The 21,447-nt window shown below is 36.6% G+C and overlaps 1 protein-coding gene across 4 annotated transcripts in view; it reads right to left on the bottom strand.

Annotated features, from left to right (window-relative positions):
- Positions 1 to 21,447, bottom strand: part of LOC123541303 (extracellular sulfatase Sulf-1-like) — a 78,445-nt gene that overhangs the window by 8,803 nt on the left and 48,195 nt on the right. For all 4 annotated transcript variants that reach the window (XM_053527375.1, XM_053527378.1, XM_053527376.1 and 1 more), the window contains 12 exons: positions 21,048 to 21,143; positions 18,525 to 18,675; positions 14,633 to 14,808; positions 14,060 to 14,188; positions 12,796 to 12,858; positions 11,617 to 11,779; positions 7,575 to 7,836; positions 6,362 to 6,436; positions 4,953 to 5,113; positions 4,105 to 4,319; positions 3,249 to 3,406; positions 1,404 to 1,546 (listed from right to left, as the gene is read on the bottom strand). In XM_053527375.1, coding sequence (XP_053383350.1) covers positions 1,404 to 1,546; positions 3,249 to 3,406; positions 4,105 to 4,319; positions 4,953 to 5,113; positions 6,362 to 6,436; positions 7,575 to 7,836; positions 11,617 to 11,779; positions 12,796 to 12,858; positions 14,060 to 14,188; positions 14,633 to 14,808; positions 18,525 to 18,675; positions 21,048 to 21,143 — 1,792 coding nt within the window. The remainder of the gene's footprint in view (positions 1 to 1,403; positions 1,547 to 3,248; positions 3,407 to 4,104; positions 4,320 to 4,952; positions 5,114 to 6,361; positions 6,437 to 7,574; positions 7,837 to 11,616; positions 11,780 to 12,795; positions 12,859 to 14,059; positions 14,189 to 14,632; positions 14,809 to 18,524; positions 18,676 to 21,047; positions 21,144 to 21,447) is intronic.

The following is a 21,447-nucleotide window of genomic DNA, read 5'->3' on the forward strand; positions in this document are numbered from 1 at the left end:
ATCTAGATATCATCAAGGCAAACATTCTGACCAATTTTCATGAAGATCCATTCAAGAGTATGGCCTCTAGAGAGGTCACAAGGTTTTTCTATTTCAAGACCTACTGACCTAGTTTTTGATCGCAGTTGACCCAGTTTATAATCTGACATATACATCATCAAGATAAACATTCAGACCAACTTTCATACAGATCCCATGAAAAATATGGCCTCTAGAGATGTCACAAGGTTTTTCTATTATTTGACCTACTGACCTAGTTTTTGACGGCATGTAACCCACTTTTGAACTTGACCTAGATATCATCAAGGTGAACAATCTGACCAATTTTAATGAAGATCTCGTGAAATATATGGCCTCTAAAGAGGTCACAAGGTTTTTCTATTTTTAGACCTACTGACCTAGATTTTGAAGGCACGTGACCCAGTTTGGAACTTGACCTAGATATCATCAAGATGAACATTCAGACCAACTTTCATACAAATCCAATGAAAAATATGGCCTTTAGAGAGGTCACAAGGTTTTTCTATTATTTGACCTACTGACCTAGTTTTTGATGGCACGTGACCCAGTTTCGAACTTGACCTAGATATCATCGTTCTGACCAATATTCATGAAGATCTTGTGAAATATATGGCCTCTAGAGAGGTCACAAGGTTTTTCTATTTTTAGACCTACTGACCTAGTTTTTGAAGGCACGTGACCCAGTTTCGAACTGACCTAGATATCATCAAGGTGAACGTTCTGACCAAGTTTCATGAAGATCTTTCTATTATTTGACCTACTGACCTAGTTTTTGATGGCACGTGACCCAGTTTCGAACTTGACCTAGATATCATCGTTCTGACCAATTTTCATGAAGATCTTGTGAAATATATGGCCTCTAGAGAGGTCACAAGGTTTTTCTATTTTTAGACCTACTGACCTAGTTTTTGAAGGCACGTGACCCAGTTTCGAACTGACCTAGATATCATCAAGGTGAACGTTCTGACCAATTATCATGAAGATCTTGTGAAATATATGGCCTTTAGAGAGGTCACAAGGTTTTTCTATTTTTAGACCTACTGACCTAGTTTTTGACGGCACATGACCCAGTTTCGAACTTGACCTAGATATCATCAAGATGAACATTCTGACCAACTTTCATAAAGATCCCACAAAAAATGTGACCTCTAGAGTGGTCACAAGCAAAAGTTTACGGACGCACGCACGGACGGACGACGGACGCTGCGTGATCACAAAAGCTCACCTTGTCACTATGTGACAGGTGAGCTAAAAATACTGTCAAAATTAAATCACCAACAACTGACAATAGTCAATAACAAATGACAACAGTCTGGCAACCAACAAAGGTCAATGATAACTGACAATGGTTACTGACAACTGACAAAACAAAATGTACGTACCTGATATGGATCAGTTTTGAAATCGTAGTAACTGAGAAAACTGTCAATGAATTCACAGTACAGGAAATCATGTGTTTCATTCACTGTGCGCAAACACCAGTATGTATTGGTTACTGCATTCGTACAGAAACAAAATGGACCAACTGAAAAATGTAGAATAATGTATTGCAACATTTTGTACTTTGCACTTTCTGTATGGTTCATAGGTTACAGTCCTGTACAATTTACCTATCTTGTTGAGTTTAAAGTGACACAGAAATCTTACTGTTATATAGAGACTTTCCAGCTTTAATAGTTGGAGATCCCAGGTTCTACTCTGGACTTTATTTCAAGCACTGCCTCTTGGTAGAACCATCAACCTCTTTCAAGATGGTTCTTAAAACAGAAGTCCAATGTCGCTCATCTGAAGAGGTCACTGACCTTCTGAACAAGTTTAGTTAACATAAGATAAGCAGTTATTTAAAAGTTATTTATTTTTTTTCTCTGTATTTTGCTGTGATGGCCAAACAATGTGTAGGTAACTATTAGAACAAACTACTAGATAAGAACTTGTTCATGATAAGAAGTTGCTTAAACAAGAGCACCGCCTTGCGGGTGCTGACGCTCATCTGATTTTTTTTGTGTAATAGAAATATTGTCCTACCCATGATTTTCTAAGTCTAAAAAGGGCCATCATTCTTGCAAAAAGCAGGACAGAGTTATGTTTCTTGATGTTCAGTGTCCACTTATGATGGTGAAAAACTGTTGCAAGTTTTAAAGCAATAGCTTTGATAGTTTATGAGAAAAGTTGACTTAAACATAATACTCAACCAAGAAAATGATTTTCTAAGTCCAAAAGGGGCAATAATTATTGCAAAAAGCAGGATGGAGTTATGTTGCTTGCTGTACAGGGTCAGCTTATGATGGTCAAGAAGTGTTGCAAGTTTCAAAGCAATAGCTTTGATAGTTTAAGAGAAAAAGTTGACCTAAACATAAAACTTAACCAAGAAATCTGATATTTTCTAAGTCCAAAAGGGGCCATAAATCTTGCAAAAAGCAAGATGGAGTTATGTTTCTTGCTGTACAGGGTCAACTTATGATGGTGAACAAGTGTTGCAAGTTTTAAAGCAATAGCTTTGATAGTTTAGGATAAAAGCTGACCTAAACATAAAACTTAACCAAGAAAACTGATTTTCTAAGTTCAAAAGGGGCAATAAATCTTGCAAAAAGCAAGATGGAGTTATGTTTCTTGATGTACAGGGTCTGCTTATGATGGTGAACAAGTATTCCAAGTTTCAAAGCAATAGCTTTGATAGTTTAGGAGAAAAGTTGACCTAAACATCAAACTTAACCAAGAAATCTGATATTTTCTAAATACAAAAGGGGCCATAAATCTTGCAAAAAGCAAGATGGAGTTATGTTTCTTTTCTTATACAGGGTCAGCTTATGATGGTGAACAAGTATTCCAAGTTTCAAAGCAATAGCTTTGATAAGTGATGACAATAACTCATCATTTTTTTTCAAAAAATCAGATGAGCTAAAAATTGTTCGATTTTTAGCTCTTGTGATCTCTAAATGGGGCAAAGCAGAACCAATACAATGATGCTACAAACCAAGTTTGATGAAGACCTGTCAAGTGGTTCATGAGAAGGAGTCATTTAAAGATTTTTGTCTAATTTTAGTTCTAACAGCCCCTACAAGAGGTCAAGTGTACCCATTTGAACAAATTTGGAAGATGACCTAAATTAATACACCAAAATCAGCTACTACGCCCTCGGAAATTATTCCACGAATGTACAACCTATTTTGTTGCATTAATAACGTTTAAAGACTGTTTTTCAATACATTATTTTCTAAATAACGTACGGTTCCAGTAAGGTGGTGTTTTCCAATGACCGTTGTGATGTGTTGTACATTTCAAGTCATCGTGATTACAGTTTCTTCCTTTCTTCCCCGTGTTGTAAGCCTGTACATTATATTCCTCCGAGGAGTCGTCCTCATTATCAAAAACATTGTCACCGTACCTGGAATCATCATTATAATATATACAAGTAAAATCTATCAGTAATTGTCAAACTGAAAATCATTACCTTTACAATATTCCAAAATTGCTCCAGAATTAATTTACAACCCACTCTGACAATTCTGCTGAAAATTTTAATCTACTTGAACCATTTACATCACATCTACGCTCAGTTTTTACCAAAACAGCATATTATTTACAGTAAAACAAGCCTATACTACATGTATTTGGGTGGAAGCACAAATCTATTTGATACATTTTATCATAATTACATTCAAAATCACCCAAAAATTACAATTCCAAAAATCTCTAGATAGTATAACTTACATCAAACATATCCCTGACCAGTCAAAAATTTTCAATACAATTATGCTTAAATTTCTAAGAAAGATACCCATAATTTAAGTCACAATAACAATTAAAACCCTTCAAATAGTATTCACAGTTTACTTTACAATTCCACAAAGAAACTTTAAAAATTGCAATTTACATCATGACTCTCAATGACCAACCATAACATTTTATCAATTAAGAATTTAAGTCCATTCAAACATTTTTTTTACAATAATACACAAATTCAACTAAGAAAGTACAATTTACCTCACAAGTTCACTCAAAATACCAGAAATACAAAAAGTATTTGTGATTTACATCACAATTACAAGTAAAATACCCCAAATTGTACTTGTAATTACATACCCTGACAATTCAGGTGGAAGTTCAAAATCTTCATCACAGTTACACTCCTCATCACCGAAGTTCTCGGCATCATTGTAGTCTTCACTATCTTCATCATCATAATCATCTTCTTCTGGGAAGTCATTGTCAAAACTGTGCTGATAACCATTGCTGCTATACTGGTTCTTGTCTCTCTTTAACTTCTTTTTCTGCTTTTTCATATTCTTTCTTATTTTCTGAAATGAATAAATAAATAAACAAATAAATAAATAAACAAGAGTGGTGGTCTTGTATTTGGGATGTCAGCCATTCAACCCAGAGGTCATGGGTTCAAGCCCCACCAGGGTCATGACAGACAGATACTAGTATTTGTTTTACCAGGAAGCGGATTTGAAAGTAATTATACAGATTTAAAGCTTTTATAACAATCAAGCTTAACTAATTTCTGTACACAAAAATAATTCTGTTGTTCTTTATTTAAACAGTATCAAAGATCTTTAACCTTTATCATGCTGGACACAAAGGATTCTGCCCTAAGTGTGACCTTGACCTTGAAGTGAGCCATCCAAAATCTCGATGTGGTGAACATTTGTGCCAAGTTTCTTTTAAATCCTTCAAGCAGTTCAAGAGTTACAGAGCGGACACGAAACAAAGTCATATGACATTTGACACCTAAGTGTGACCTTGACATTGAAGCAAGCCATCCAAAACATGTGCTCTGCGCGTTGTCTAGATGTGGTGAACATTTGTGACAAGTTTCTTCGAAATCCATCAAGGGGTTCAAGAGTTACAGAGTGAACATGAAATTGCTAATGGAAGGACGGACACCAGTGTCATAACATAAAACGTCCCGGGCGTATAAAAACTACCTTAAGATTCCTCAATCGTTTCCTGGTTTCTTCAATCATCTCATCAAGTTGTAGTTTATGACTTTCCCATTTCTCTGGATCTCTTGTAAGATCACGGTCACAAGCAAATGTGTTATTTGGGTAAAATCTACATCGCTGTCTATTGTTTTCTAGCTGTTGTGCTGTAATAAATTAAAGAAATAGTTAATGAGTGTAAAACTATTAACTCTACTAAATTTAGAGGTACATTATCATGATATATTTTGTAACAAGTGTGTGAAGTTTCAATCCATTCCCATTAGTGGGTTCTGAGATACCTGCTTACAAACAAAAACTTAACCAAAAATTTCTAAGTAAAAAAAAAAGAGCATAATTTTGTAAAAAGCAAAATACAGTGAAACTCCGCTCGCTCGAGCATCGATGACTCGAGCACCCGGGCTCGCTCGAGCAATTCATGTGGTCCCGGCCGATTTCCTTCTATTTTCTATGTGAAATTACCATGGCTGGGTCGAGCATCAATAACTCGATCGCTCGAGCATGACACCTGGTCCCTGTGTATTAATTTGCTCTTTGTTGCTTATGGCAAACTCGAGCAGAGGTGTCAAAATTTTTCACACCTTCGGCGGTCAGAATGTATCGGTTAATTTAAAATTTTCGCACGCCGTGAGAATTGCATGGTCTATTCCCCGACTAACTTAAATGTATAATTGTCGGTATATTTGACCTGATAATGAGATTAATTATTGATGAAAGGTGGAAGAAAAATTTAACTGATCAAAATTGTTATTAATTATTACTTTTTTCTGCGGGATCGAGGAGATAATTATGAGGTCTTAATATTTTAATCAACAGTTGTTTGCACGCAGATAAAGGAAATAAGATAGTCTTTTCATAAAATTGAGACAATAATTATGAGATCTTAATTTGGAGAAGAAAATTGCGAATTCGATTACAGTATTTAAAATAAAAAAACCCAAAAAACATGAAAATAAAATGTCTTAGCTGTTTCTTCACATGTGCCATTTACGATCTATCATAAATAACGTTACTTTGCAATATGTTTTTGTGAAAACGTCACGAGTGTGTTATGATTACGCATCACGGTTTCCTCTGCAAATGATCTCGATGACAATTGGTAAAACAAACTTCAATTTTCCTCGTATGTTGGTCAATGTTTGGGTCGCTCGAAACCATGGATAACTCGAGCATTTTGCTCATCCCCTTGCGACCTCGAGCGAGCGGTGTTTCACTGTAGTGTTATGGAGCCTGTGCAATGCAAGTCAATTTATCACAGTAAATAAGTATGTGAAGTTTTAATTCATTCCAACAAGTGGTTACTAAGATACCCGTTTACATACAAAAACTAAACCAAATCGAGATGCTGATACGGACACTGTTCTTTGAAAAGTCAAGCTAAAATCAATATTTACCAATGAGTCTCTTTTTCCAGTCTAATTCTTCCTCATAGTATGACCTCTTTTTTCTTAGAAATCTGGGTTCAAAGTCTATAATTAGAAAACACATTTGAAATTTATGTATCATTAAAAATGAGATGTGGCCAATAAGTGACCAATGCCCCAAGATATGTTCAGTTACAGAGCATGGTAATTAAACTGCTTGTTACCCTAACCCTTAACAATGTGTCCCTGTCTGTGACCTTCACCTTAGAGGTACAGACTTGACTCCTGTGAATGACACATTTAATGAGAATCTCTTGAAACTTTTTAAAGCACAGATGTTAAGATATAATTGACATACCAACCAAACTAAGGTAATATATGTAGTATAATTGTTATATGCCCTTTTTCTAATATAATTTCTGATTTGCTTAGAAAATAGGGACTATTGCAGGAAATAGCTTTTCTAAACATAATTATATCTGTACACTTTTATGCACAACTGCTAATAATACAAATTCTTTCTACCTTTCAAAAAAAGTTGTATCTTTACATTTCATTTCATCAAAGAACTACAAAATACACAGAATGGCAGCTGGTGATAATCTTGCGTCAGCTCGTGTTAGCGCGTTATCTTATTTCAAAGCGTTTGCAGACTTGATCAATCGTGATCAAATCAACAGACGCTTACTGAAGTATAAAACTGGCGGTACGGTCGGCCGACAATTGTTGATTTCTCAGACTTCCAATCATAAATTCATTCCTTCCCCGTGTAAAAAATACTAATTACATTAAACAGGAGCTGTCACTAATGAAGACAAATGCCCCTGCAGCGCCTTGACCTTTGACCTTGACCTTTGACCTGGTGACCCAAAAGTCAGTAGGGGTCGTGTACTCAATAAGTACTATCAGCATGTGAAGTCTGAAGGTCCTGGGTGCAGTGGTTCGCGAGTAAAGTGCCTTCATGCAAAAAGTTAACGTTGTGATGAACTAACGAACGGACGGACAGTTGAAAACTAATATGCCTCCCTTCGGGGGCATAAAAAGCATCATTATCATTATGAACAAATGATCTGAAAGAAAGTTATCTTATTTCAAAGCATTTGCCAACTTGATGCTTACTACAACGAGATCTCATTCAGTTGCCACGTGATGTTGGCGAGATTTGCTCTATATGCCTTTCAAGTTGCCGATCTATTTATTTTTATAGCTCTTTGCTTTCATATATAATGCAATAAATTACAACCTTTGTCATTAATGTGATTTCTCAAGAAGTTCCTCTGCATAGCTTCCTCTGCTGGGGTCATGTGTTTACCATACTGCCACTTTTTGGTACAATCACACTTTGGGTTATTTTTATTACTTGCTGGTGGTAGATTGTAGGACCTTGCTGGTACTTCTGGAGAATCTTTCTGGTATTCTACCTCACTTACAGCTACTGTTCTGTTGTAATTTCTGCATTTCTTAATACGCTTTCTGTTACGTGTGTCTCTGAAACAAACCCATTTCTGAAATAAAAGAGTTCTTTGTTGCTTTTGTTGTGGACTTTAGGTTACACCAAAACAATTCAGATCATATGGAGACTTTCCAGATTAAATGGTGGAGGAAAACCTGACATGCCCCTCTTGACATTACTTCAGAGACAAGTGGGCACCTGGAGAGAACAAGCCAGCTGAACCAGTAAGGTTCAGCTGAGGTGGGTAGCAATTAATTCTAAATCAATTCCCTTTGTTACTACGCCAGGGAGGCACACTTTTTTGAGGCCCGCATTGAAGATTGGGAAACTGAATGTGTATGCCTCGTTAAATAAAGATATTACTTACTTACTTACTTAAATTCTTTGTATCAAATTATTGAAAAAAAAAACATTCAAGTCAATACTTGAATTCCTAAAAAAAACAAGAGCTGTCTCCGTAGGATGACACATGCCCCCGATGGCACTTTGAATGAATAGTTATGGCCGATGTTAGAGTTTAGGACCTTTGACCTACGGAGCTGGGTCTTGCTTGCGACACATCGTCTTACTGTGTCACACATTCATGCATAGTTATTTTAAAATCCATGCATGAATGACAAAGACATGGACCGGACATGCCCATCAATGCACTATCATGAAAAATGATCTTTAACGTCTAAGTGTGACCTGGACCTTTGAGCTAGGGACCGGAGTCTTGTGTGTGACACGTCGTCTTACTGTGGTACACATTCATGCCAAGTTATTTGAAAATCCATCCATCGATGACAAAGATATGGATCGGACACGAAAATTGCAGACAGACCAACAGACTGACAGACCGACAGACAGACAGACGGTTCAAAAACTATATGCCTCCCTTCGGGGGGCATAAAAAAACTCTTGCTAATACAGTTACTTTAAATTTAAAATGAAATAGCATCAATTCATACTAAAACTGTTTGTAAAAAAAGCCAAAATTGGTCTATATTTCAATACGACTAGAAAGCATAAACAGAAAGTGAAACTACTGGATCCAGGCTGTCTTTCTGGATGCTCCCAGAAATATTATTATTGCATATTAAAAGAATAAAAGCAGAATTTACTGATTGGGCACATTGAGTATACTGATGTTGAATAATCAAACGGCAATATCTCATTGAAACAAGAAGGCCATGATGGCCCTGTATTGCTCACCTGAGTACCATTGCTTAAAATGATATGATCATGTTTTGACATAAAGCACATAGGCATACACATTAAATATCATCAGGATAAACATTTTCTTGTAACAGTCCCTTTTGACTTAGTCAGGGCCAATTTCCATACCAAGTTTGAGGGTCCTAGGCTCAAATGCTGCATTTTAGTACTAACATGACTATTCCTTACCCTGAAGGACTTGAATAACATTTAAAACCAGTCTCATTTGATGCTGCTGTGAGATATTCGTTTAAATAAAATAAAGGGAGGTAAATTTGTCATAAGTTCAGTCAAAATTATCTACCCTTATTGTCCGAGTCCATCTGATGGCACAAATGACATTTCAAATCAGTATCTTTATTGGTTACTGAGATACACCAATTTTAATTTGAAACAAAGGGAGGTAATTTGACATAAAATCATTCCATAGCTATCTACCCTGATTGCCTCAGTCCAACTAAAGACAATAAGGAAATTTCAAATGAGTTCTATAAATATTTATCGAGATAAATCCATTTTTATTAAAATCAGGGGAGGTAATCATGCATTGGTATATGCATGTAGAAGATACAGAGTACAAGCCTATACAACAATATATTAGTAAAGTATTCATATTGATAAATGTTCAATCAAAAGTTATCTAATATGACTATTTCTTACCATGGAAGACATAAATAATGTTTCAAACCAATCTCATTAGAAGCTGCTAAGGTGTATTCATTTAGATAAAAAATAAAGGGCAGTAATTTGTCACAAATTCAGTCAATATGTACCTTCACTGAATGTCCAAGTCCATCTGTTGACAATAATGAAATTTCAGATCCGTATCTTCATTAGTTACGGAGATATACCCATTTTAATTTGAAATAAAGGGAGGTAATTTGACATAAAATCAGTCCATAGTTATCTACCTTGATTGTCTCAGTCCAACTAATGACAATAATGAAATTTCAAGTAAGTCCTATAAGTACTTACTGATATAAATCCGTTTTGATTACAATCAGGGGAGGTAATCAGATATAAAATAACTCTGAAACCTATGATTGGATCTGAAAGATTCATCATGGAATCCAACATTTATTGTTGTTGAAGATATTTTGGAAGTTTGTATCAATTCAAACCATAAATGAAGTCTCTATATGGCTGCAAAAGCCAAAATAGCAAATTTTGGACCTTTACGTGGCCATAACTCTGGAACCCATGATGGAATCTGGCCAGTTCAAAAAACGAACCAAGATCTTGTGGTGATACAAGTTTTGTGCAAGTTTGGTAAAAATCAAATTGTAAATAAAGCTGCTATTGTGCAGACAAGATCAAAATAGCTTATTTTGGCCCTTTCAGGGGCCGTAACTCTGGAACCCATGATGGGATCTGACCAGTTCAAGAAAAGAGCCGAGATCTCATGGTGATACAAGTTAAGTGCAAGTTTGGTTAAAATAAAATCATAAATGAAACCTCTATCGTGCAGACAAGAAATTGTTGACGGACGCACGTCCGCACATTTCTATTCTTAAGTGGTATTTCCCAGCCAGCATAAGTGGTTTTTTTACTAAATGGTAACCAACATTTTTCATATACAGAATGAAGGAAAATTAAATTCATAACCACCAAACCTTAATCCTTACACAACACTTAACCACTAGAGTTTGAATCTTTGACCCAGACGGACGGACACACAGAAGACGGACGAAGGGTGATCACAAAAGCTCACCTTGGCACTATGTGACAGGTGAGTTAAAAATCATCCCACCAGAACATGAAGATAATATGCAAACCAGATCTTGAGAGTGAAGCATCCTAAGAATTTTCACTGAATTCCAACCAGTTGTTGCTGAGAAATACCCCACACAAGAATTGCGCTAGTATACTATACTAATGTTGAATAATCAAAGGGCAATAACTCAGTACAAAATAATGCAACTCAGTATGCACATCTCTTGACAGTAAAGCTTCCTATGAAATTTCGCTAAATTCCAACCGATAGTTGCTGAGAAATACCCCACACAATAATTGTGAGACAGACAGACAGAGGAAGTTCCCCTTCAGGGAGCATAAAAAGGCAGATGAAAGGTTGTTAAGAACAAAGAATTTCAGCAGAAGACAAAATGCTGCCAACAGGTAGGTAAGACAAGGAGCTGCGTTCAATAAACGCTTGATGCCCCCAGTGGCATCCTTGTCGATAGATTTTGCACCCAAGTCCAGCACCTAAGTCCAAAACGAGGTCAAGGTCAAGGTCAAACTGAGGTCAGGTGATGTTTGAAGATGAGGAATGGTCACAGTTTACATCTGTATTAGTATCAATTCATTCTTGTAAGGGGTATTGATGCTAGACGAAACGGTCCCATTTGGTTAACCAAGAGATGGCCCATATAAAACAACCTAAGTCCAAAATGAGGTCAAGGTCAAACTGAGGTCAGGTGATGTCTGAAGATGAGGAATGGTCACAGGTTACATCTGCATTAGTATCAAGTCATTCTAGTAAGGGGTATTGATGCTAGACGAAACGGTCCCATTTGGTTAACCTCGTACGGACGGACAAATGGACGGACAGGACAATCACTATATGCCTCCCGCATCGGTAGATGCTGGGGTATAATAAAAAGCATGAAAAAACACTTTAATAATCATACAATACCTGATCCATTTTACATGGAGGTAAGTTGTTTGGATCTTTACATATTTTTAGTGTGCGTCTTAATTTGGAGTTGGCATATGGCAGTAGCTCATCCTCATGGTCCTCCAGGATCTTCCGATCTTGCTCTCGTTCATACACCTTCGTCAGCTTCTTTGTCACTTTTCTGTAAAAAAAAAAAAAAAAAAAAAAAAAAGAGTAAAATGTTGATTTACAGTCATATCGCTACATGAAGACCCAGCTTTATCAAGTAAATAGGCTTCTATTTTCAAGTAATCTATACTTTCAGGTGGTTGGTTGTTACTTGCAGCTGATCTTTATTTGCAGGTGATTTTAACTTGCAAGAGGCCATTACTGAATGGTAACCTTAAATTTCAGGCAATGAAATTTGTGGGAGGCTTTTACTCGCAAGTGGCCTTAATTTTCATGTGATCTCTACTTACAAGTTACTTTGTTTGCAAGTGACCTTTACTAGCAGGGGGATTTTATATGCAGGTGACTGTAGCTTCCAGGTGGATTTTATATGCAGGTAACCTTAACTTAAACGTAGCTTAAGATATAAACTTACAAGTGGCTTTTATTGACAGTGGTCTTTACTTACAGGTGGCCTTAATATACATGTGGCTTTCATTTACTGCTGACCTTTATTTGCAGACCTTCTTCATTCACAAGTCAAAATACTTGAGATGGGAAGTGGATATTAAACTATTCATACTTGTCTTTAAGTTTCCTTTGACTTAATACCACCTGTCAACAAATGACAGTCTGTTTTGAGGAGTGAATGCAAAAGAGGTCCAAGTGCATATAGATAAAGAATCATTTAGACTTTTTTGGCCTTCACCCCTCAGTTTGCAAAGTTCCCTGGATTCTATTTTTCTGTACTCAGTTTCACTCCAGTACTTTACAACTTTCCCAAAGACCAAAACACTTTTGACAAGAAGTTTTGATTATAGTAGAACAGATTTTCTCATACTTCAATAAACGTTTTTCTGCCCCTTCTAGCCAAGTACTAAAAGATATGGTTTACATGTTAGGCAATACAAGTTTTTGTTTAATAGATCTATCAAAAAGGATCAACATTATATAAGCCTTGAGGTAATTAAACATTAGAATTGTGTATGCATTCTTCTTGTTATTCTTGTTTTTACATAGGTACCGTATACAATGTACATGTATATTTACCCTCTTTCAATCAGGAATGAGTCTCTCCATGGTCTTCTTGTTTCTACAAAGTCACCTTCCAAACTACAATCGACATGAAAATTCAAGACACAGAATTTTCCTATAAAATCTGTCAGCTAACAGAATTGCAAAAGTTAGTGTCAGAACATCAATTCATATATATCTTCTTACATAGTCAATAGAAAAACATAAAAGAAAATTTAAGAAGTGGTAGAATTTATTCAATTTCCATGCCGATCATATTCTACTGAAAGTAAGTCGGGTAAGAAAAATAAAGTAAAATATGCCATATTATTTTTTTCCAATATACAGGAAGCCTGTAACAAATTCAAAATAAATCTCAGTATGAGAAATTATTTATTTATTTTGTTGGGTTTAACGTCACGCTAACACAATTATAGGTCATATGGCGACTTTCCAGCTTTGATGGTTGAGGAAGATCTCAGGTGCCCCTTTGTGCACTATTATATCACGGGTGGACACCTGAGTAGAACCACCGACCGTCCGTAAGCCATTTGGATGGCTTCCTCACATGAAGAATTCAACGTCCCAAGTGAGGCTCAAACCCATATTGATGAGGGGCAAGTGATTTGATGTCAGCAACCTTAACCACTTGGCCGCAGAGGCCCCCTCAGTATGAGAAATCTATCAAATATTGCACAGAACCATCCTCAGAATTATCACTCATAACCAGCAGTAATACCATACAGCTATGTTCCAAAAATAACATACCATCTAAACCATCTTACTATGGTCAAACTAATTGCAGAGCATTGTCAATTTCAATTTGAAACACACGTACAATCAGTTGAACAATGCTGTTGTTATTTTGATACATTCTACATTCGTATATAACTACATTTTTTAAAAATTATCTTTGATGTGTCGAATGACCACACACATGAGAGAAAGAAAGATCCCATTCTTAAGTTTGCATTGGTTTCAAAACATGAATCAGGCTGATTCTTACAGAGTATCATTATATGCCTTTGTATACCGATCATATGGCTATTTTGCAGTACAGTCAAACGTCGTTTGCTCCAACTTGTATAATTCGTACACCACCCTTTGCTTGAACTCGTCAGGTCCCAGAAAAATATCTGTATAATATATATTTTTGGTTGGCTCGAAACTACCGATAACACTAGAACAAGTTTGCTTGCTCCATCCAGTTCGAGCAAACAAAGTTTGACTGTATTTTGGGGGAAAATTATTTTGGGAACAGACCTGTATACAATACAAAGAAGAAAAATAACCGACTTACTTTAGCGTAATCTTGTGCATTTTGATGAGTTTCATGAGAGATCTACCATCCATATGCTCCGGGATTGCAATACCAGCCATATCCAGTATTGTAGGTGCTAGATCTACGTTCCCAACCATGTTCGGTATTCTATATATAGTACAAGATGTTTTTAGTATTAAAGGACAAGTTACAATACAGATTCATACATGATAAATAAGAAAACACTGACTTCATAGTATTGCAAAGGAACACAAATATTTTTTTTAAATTTATTGTAATCCTACAGGTAATAAAACATTTAACCTTTACCCTGTTTAATTTCTAAAATGGACTCAACTATCATTCAATTTGGGCAGTATCATTTATTATCCGAATGGGTGTTCACTGAAAATTTACTGACTGAATAGCGAACAGTGCAGACCATAATCTTTGAATTGCACAGTAAGGTACAAAATTCCAAGTGAAAGACGTACATACATATTTATCTTAATAGCAGCCCTTTCAGGGGTATTTATTTTCATATTATATAGTCAGTAAGTGAGAAATGTAAAATAAATCTCTCACAATAATATCTGATTTTACAGCACGTACTTTGTATCTCTCAGTATTCCTGGGCCTCTAATGAATAACGGAACTCTCGTGTCGAAGTCGTACGGCAATGCCTTCCCTTTAACAATGCCGTATTGTCCTAAATGATACCCATGGTCCGACGTGTAGATAATGTAGGTATTATCTAGTTCACCAAGAAGGCGTAATTCATAGTGCACCTGTTAAATGATGGAAAAAATGCTTATCTCATTATCTTCCATCACCATGCACATCTTAAACAGAACATGCTTTTGATCTAAAAAAAACTTATTTAGTCTGGTGTCAAAATGTTGCAAAATATTCTTATCCTATCTCTAAGATCTTTTGATGTTCATTACCTGAGGTGTTTTTAAATTTGTAGAAAATTAATGTGGGAAGATCATTCACAGACAGAATTTATGTATCAAAGCGAGTGTAAGATGCAAACCTTTATAATCTGCATGTTGTAGCCTTAGGCTGTAGCTATTTTCAATACAATTAATCTATTTCTTTCATTAATGTTGCAATCCATAAAGCATTCTCTAAGCTTTTAAACATTTCATTTAAAATTTCCTTGGGAAGATCATTTTCAATGAAAATTTGTGTATAAAAGGTATACAAACAAGTGAATGAAGTATTGCCATGCAATACAAAGTCCCCTACTGGAAGGCACCTAATTTTCTCTACTGCAGTATAACATAATGAACTGATATCTGTCAATGATGTATAAACAATATTGTACTATAACAATATGTTATAAAAACACACTTGGATTAAAATGTGCATATATAAAAACCCACAGTTGTTTTCATATTGAATTTTTTTGGCTGATTATAAAAATGTTATCATGTAAGTTATTTATAGTAACAACAAAGGGAAATTAATCTTTAAAAAAAAAAAAAAAAAAAAAAAAAATCTATATAATGTAAGTCCACAAGAAACTCTTTACCAGGTAGAGATAGGTCAAAATACACCTAAAAATTGGATGTAACATGCATGCTGTACCACAGAAAAGTGGTCTCGATTTTTCTCTACCGCCAGTAATAAAAAAGTTACAATAAAATCTATTTAAAGTAACAACAAAGGTGCCTCATGGTGGTGAACATTTGGTCCAAGTTACATCAAAATCCCTCCATACATGAAGAAGAAATGTTCCTTACAAAGTCATTCTTGAATTTGACCTTTGACCTCTAAATATGACCTTGACCTTAGACCTAGGGACCTGGTTCTTGCGCATGACATGTTGTCTCATCCAGGGGAATATTTGTTCCAACTGATATCTAAATCCTGCTTTGCATGACAAAGTTATAGACCGGACAGGAAAAAAATTCTCTTGACCTTTGATCTCAAAGTGTGACCTTGACCTTTAAGCTAGGGTACTGGGTGTTGTGCAAGACATGTCGTTTCACAATGGGAAAAATTTATGCCAAGTAATATTGTAATCCCTTGATGGATGACAGAGTTCTGGATCGGACAGGGAAAACACCTTATTGACCTTTGACCTCCAATTGTGACCTTGACCTTTGAGCTAAGGGTCTGGGCTTTGCGCATAACATGTTGTCTCATCATGGGGAACATTTGTGCCAATTAATATTAAAATCCCTTCATAGATGGCAGAGTTATGGATGGGACAGGAAAAAAACTCTGTTGACCTTTGACCCTTCAATTGTGACCTTGACTTTGAGCTAGGGGTCCAGGATTTGCGCATGACACGTCGTCTCATCATGGGGAACACTTGTGCTAAGTGATATTAAAATCCCTTAATGAATGTCAGAGTTATGGACCGGACATGAAACAGACCCTGTTCATGCTATGTTAACATTTGACTGCTAAGTGTGACCTTGACCTTTGAGCTTGGGGTCTTAAAGTTGTGCATGACACATCGTCTTATTATGAGGTACATTTGTGCCAAGTAATATTAAAATCCCTTCATAGATGGGAGAGTTATGGACCGGACAGGAAAAAAGCCTTGTTGACCTTTGACCTCCAATTGTGACCTTGACCTTTAAGCTAGGGGTCCAGGTTTTGCACACAACACGTCGTCTCCTCATGGGGAACATTTGTGCCAAGTAATATTAAAATCTCTTCATGGATGGGAGAGTTATGCACCGGACAGGAAAAAAGCCCTGTTGACCTTTGACCTCCAATTGTGACCTTGACCTTTGAGCTAGGGGTCTGGGATTTGCGCATGACACATCATCTCATCATGGGGAACATTTGTGCCAAGTAATATTAAAATCTCTTCATGGATGGGAGAGTTATGGACCGGACAGGAAAAAAACCCTGTTAACCTTTGACTTCCAATTGTGACCTTCACCTTTGAGCTAGGGGTCCGGGTTTTGTGCATGACACGTCGTCTCATCATGGGGAACATTTGTGCCAAGTAATATTAAAATCCCTTCATGGATGACAGAGTTATGGACCGGACACGAAACTGCGGACAGACGGACGGACGGACAGACAGACAGACGGACGGACGGACGGAATGACGGAAAAGTGCATTCCTATAGTCCCCGAAACTGATTTTCAACCAGTAGGGGACTAATAACTTTATAATCAAATTTGGTGGGGGACCACTAGTCAATGTTTCATGTAAAATGACTTATCTCTAAGCCTAGCATGAATGATCGCAGTGGAAGATTTTTAAGAGTTCTTATATCACTCTATGCAAGCCAAGAACTGCTGGAACGACAGCCATGTTTATAAATATGGCATGAAAATTTGGCAAATGTTCCATGTTTATAATGTACAATTCATTACAAAATTGTTCACAATGCAACTAGGTTCTCAATCATCATACAGCTAAACATACCCTGTCTACTAAGATATCCACATTCTTGAATAGTTGCAGTCGTCTGTGCTGTAATATGTCTCTGAAAGCCACAGTTATAACTACCTTCACTATTAGACTGTCCACCAACTGCACAGTCTGGAGCCATTTCTTCCTTAGTGCATCTTTGAAAAGCAACCGCGATATATTACCTTCTCTATTAGAGTTTATCCACAGACAGTACTGAGTAGAGTCTGTTATCCACAGACAGTAGTATCTGTTGTTCACAGACAATGATGTCTGTTATCCGCAGACGGTGATGTCTATTATCCACAGACAGTAGTATCTATTGTCCGCAGACGGTGATGTCTGTTGTCCACAGACAGTGATGTCTGTTGTCTGTTGTCTGCAGACAGTGATGTATGTTATCCGCAGACAGTGATGTCTGTTGTCCACAGGCAGTGATGTCTGTTATCTGCAGACAGTGATGTCTGTTGTCCACAAACAGTGATGTCTGTTATCCGCAGACACTGATGCCTGTTATCTGCAGACAGTGATGTCTGTTATCCGCAGAAAGTGATGTCTGTTATCCACAGACAGTAGTGTTTGTAGCCATTTTCAAGTCTCAGTTATACCATACCATGTCTACACAGCTGTTCAGACTGTAGTGTCTGTAGCTATTTTCTCATTAAAATGTCTGTGAAAGCCAGTTATACCTTACCTTTTCTACTAAGTTGTTCACAGACTGTAGTATCTGTAGCTATTTTCTCATTACAATGTCTGTGAAAGCCAAAGCTATACCATACCTTCTCTACTAAGCTGTCCACAGACTGTAGTGTCTGTAGCTATTTTCTCATTACAATGTCTGTGAAAGCCAAAGCTATACCATACCTTCTCTACTAAGCTGTTCACAGACTGTAGTGTCTGTAGCTATTTTCTCATTAAAATGTCTGTGAAAGCCAGTTATACCTTACCCCTTCTCTACTAAGTTGTTCACAGACTGTAGTGTCTGTAGCTATTTTCTCATTACAATGTCTGTGAAAGCCAAAGCTATACCATACCTTCTCTACTAAGTTGTTCACAGACTGTAGTGTCTGTAGCTATTTTCTCATTACAATGTCTGTGAAAGCCAAAGCTATACCATACCTTCTCTACTAAGCTGTCCACAGACTGTAGTGTCTGTAACCGTTTTCTTTGTAACATATCTGTGAATTTTTCAGCTATTGGTACCAATGGTTTCATACGTTGCAACAGCCACTGTTTATCAGAGTTGTTCATATAGTTCCAACTTGGTGTCCTGTTTAACAACAAAAAGTAAAAAGGATAATCAGACCTGCAAACTGTTAGTGGACTCCAAGTAGTTCGATTTTAAAGAAGTAGTGACTAGGCTATATGACAGAAATAAGAAATGTGTATTCAGATAACTTAATGCCAATATGTTATCCTACAAACTGACCTATATACAGTTGACCTTGATCTGTATATGATCTTCACCTTTAAACTTACAAACTCAAAAAACAGCATCTTTGGTCATACACCCCGAGGCATGATTTTGCGTTTTGAAAATGCAGCTCCATGAATTATGCTTCCTATTTACTGTGACTTTCAGGCTGATCTGGATCACTTTCACTTTATCTTTTTTTAATTGAATGGATTTCATTCAAACTTGAAATATATCTTCCACATCATCATCCATATCATATGACAAAAGGTCTATAAAATATTTCAGGAATTATGTCCCCTTTTTTCTTAGAATTTCAGTTGTTAACAAGAGATCACAGAGTGATCTTGGCGCCCACCAATGTGCCTTTTTTTGAGTGTTCCAAATTTCAAGACTTATTGACTAGCTCAAGGTCAAAGTTCATTTCGGTACACAAAACTATGCAAGTGGTCCAAATTTGAAGGCTGTAGCCCGAGAAATGTGAAAGTAGGTCACTAGGTCAAAATCAAGGTCAAATTTTATTTCGGAACACAGAACTATGCATGTGGTCCAAATTTGAAGCCCGTACCTTCAAAAATGTGAAAGTAGGTCACCACGTCAATGTAAAGGTCAAAGTTTGTTTCGGTACACAAAACTATGCATGTGGTCCAAATTTGAAGGCTGTAGCTTGAGAAATGTGAAAGTAGGTCACTTAGTCAAAATCAAGGTCAAATATCATTTCGGAACATGAAACTATGCATGTGGTCCAAATTTGAAGCCTGTATCTTCAAAAATGTGAAAGTAGGTCACTAGGTCAATGTCAAGGTCAAAGTTTTTTTCAGTGCACAAAACTATGCATGTGGTCCAAATTTGAAGGCTGTAGTCATAGAAATGTGAAAGTAGGTCACTAGGTCAAAATCAAGGTCAACTCCTGTCAAGGTTCATCTTGCCACTCAAAACCATACATGTGGTCCAAATTTGAATGTTGTAGGTTATTGACAAGAAGATTTTAAAAGCTTTTCCCTATATAAGTCTATATGAACCGTGTGACCCCAGTGCGGGGCCATATTTGACCCTAGGAGAATAATTTGAACAAACTTGGTAGAGGACCACTAGATGATGCTTCATACCAAATATCAAAGCCCTAGGCTCTGTGGTTTTGGACAAGAAGATTTTCAAAGTTTTTCCCTATATAAATCTATGTAAATTATAGAAATAAACAAAGGGCCATAACTCACTAAAAATTGTTGAACCAGTCTGATTTTCAGAGGGACAAAACTAGGGTACCAATACATCATTCAGACAAAGTTTGATCAAAATCTCCCTGGTAGTTTCTGAGGAGATGCAATAACGAGAAATTGTTAACGGAAGGACGGACGGACAGATGGAAGGACAACGGACCACGGACGCAGAGTGATTTGAATAGCCCACCATCTGATGATGGTGGGCTAATAAATGGGTTTGATCTTAACTTAAAACTGTTGTTCCATATCATCACCTACATCATATGACACAGGGTCCATAACTCTGCCACCAATCTTTTATGAATAATGTCCCATTTCTACACAGCATTTTAGGTTATGCACTTTTGCTCTACCTCAGTTATTGCTAAATGGATTTAGACTTAAACTGTTTTTCTGTATTATTAGATACATGATATGACACATGGTGCATTTCTCTTGCAGAAATATTACATGAATTATATCCCATTTATACTTATTTAATGTTTAGATACTCTGTCACTCTGTCATCAGTAAATACATGTGACTCAAACTCATACTGTTATTTAATATCAACGTGAACATTGAAGCCAATAAAAACACTAAAGTGAAAGCTCCAGATTCCTCCGAAATGATCTTTTTCACAATCGAGCATCAAAATAGTCGAGCGTGTTGTCTCCTGTGATATCTCTTGTAAAACACTCAGCATGAATTATCTTGCACAGGGCATGTGAATTGGGTGCAAAATTTCACAAATACTTGATCATTACTTTGTTTGCATGTCAGACAGCTGGTGTCATTGTAGTTAATTCAACATCAAAACCACAAAAGATTTTGTGTTTGAATTCCTGCATGCTCTGTCTCTGATTCATGGGGGAAGTTTTCAGTTACTTGCAAAAGAAAAGTCTGTACTGGTAATGAATCCTGGGACACTGGTTACAATGGTTAGGTTAACAGAAAGTCATTGCATATAAACGAAATACTGTTGAAAAAGGATGTAAAACCAAAATAAAACGAAACAAAATTTACCTGTGTAATGTATTATTTTCAAACATGTGTTGATACTGTGGGGCTGCATCTTCAGGACCATGTGGGGCAGGTACACTCAGCATCATCATAACTGGTCTGAAAATAATTGATACAGTGATATCATACTGTCCTGAAAAGTCTACATATATAATAGGGCTATTATAACAGTAGCTCGATCTGGGATGCTGTATTCGGCTCGAGTGGATTTTTGCCAGATTGGATCTCACGAGGCACGCATGCAAAATCCACCAGAGCCGACTACAAAATCCCAGCTCAAGCTACTGTTATAATGATCCTTTTATAATTACTTCAACATTTTTGTTTGTTGTTTTGTTATTGAACGAAATCTTCAATGTTTATCGATATTGAAAAGGAACTAAGTGAAGTTTTTATGTGTGCT

This window comes from Mercenaria mercenaria, chromosome 16 (assembly GCF_021730395.1).
Source record: "Mercenaria mercenaria strain notata chromosome 16, MADL_Memer_1, whole genome shotgun sequence".
Taxonomy (NCBI): Eukaryota; Metazoa; Mollusca; class Bivalvia; order Venerida; family Veneridae; genus Mercenaria; species Mercenaria mercenaria.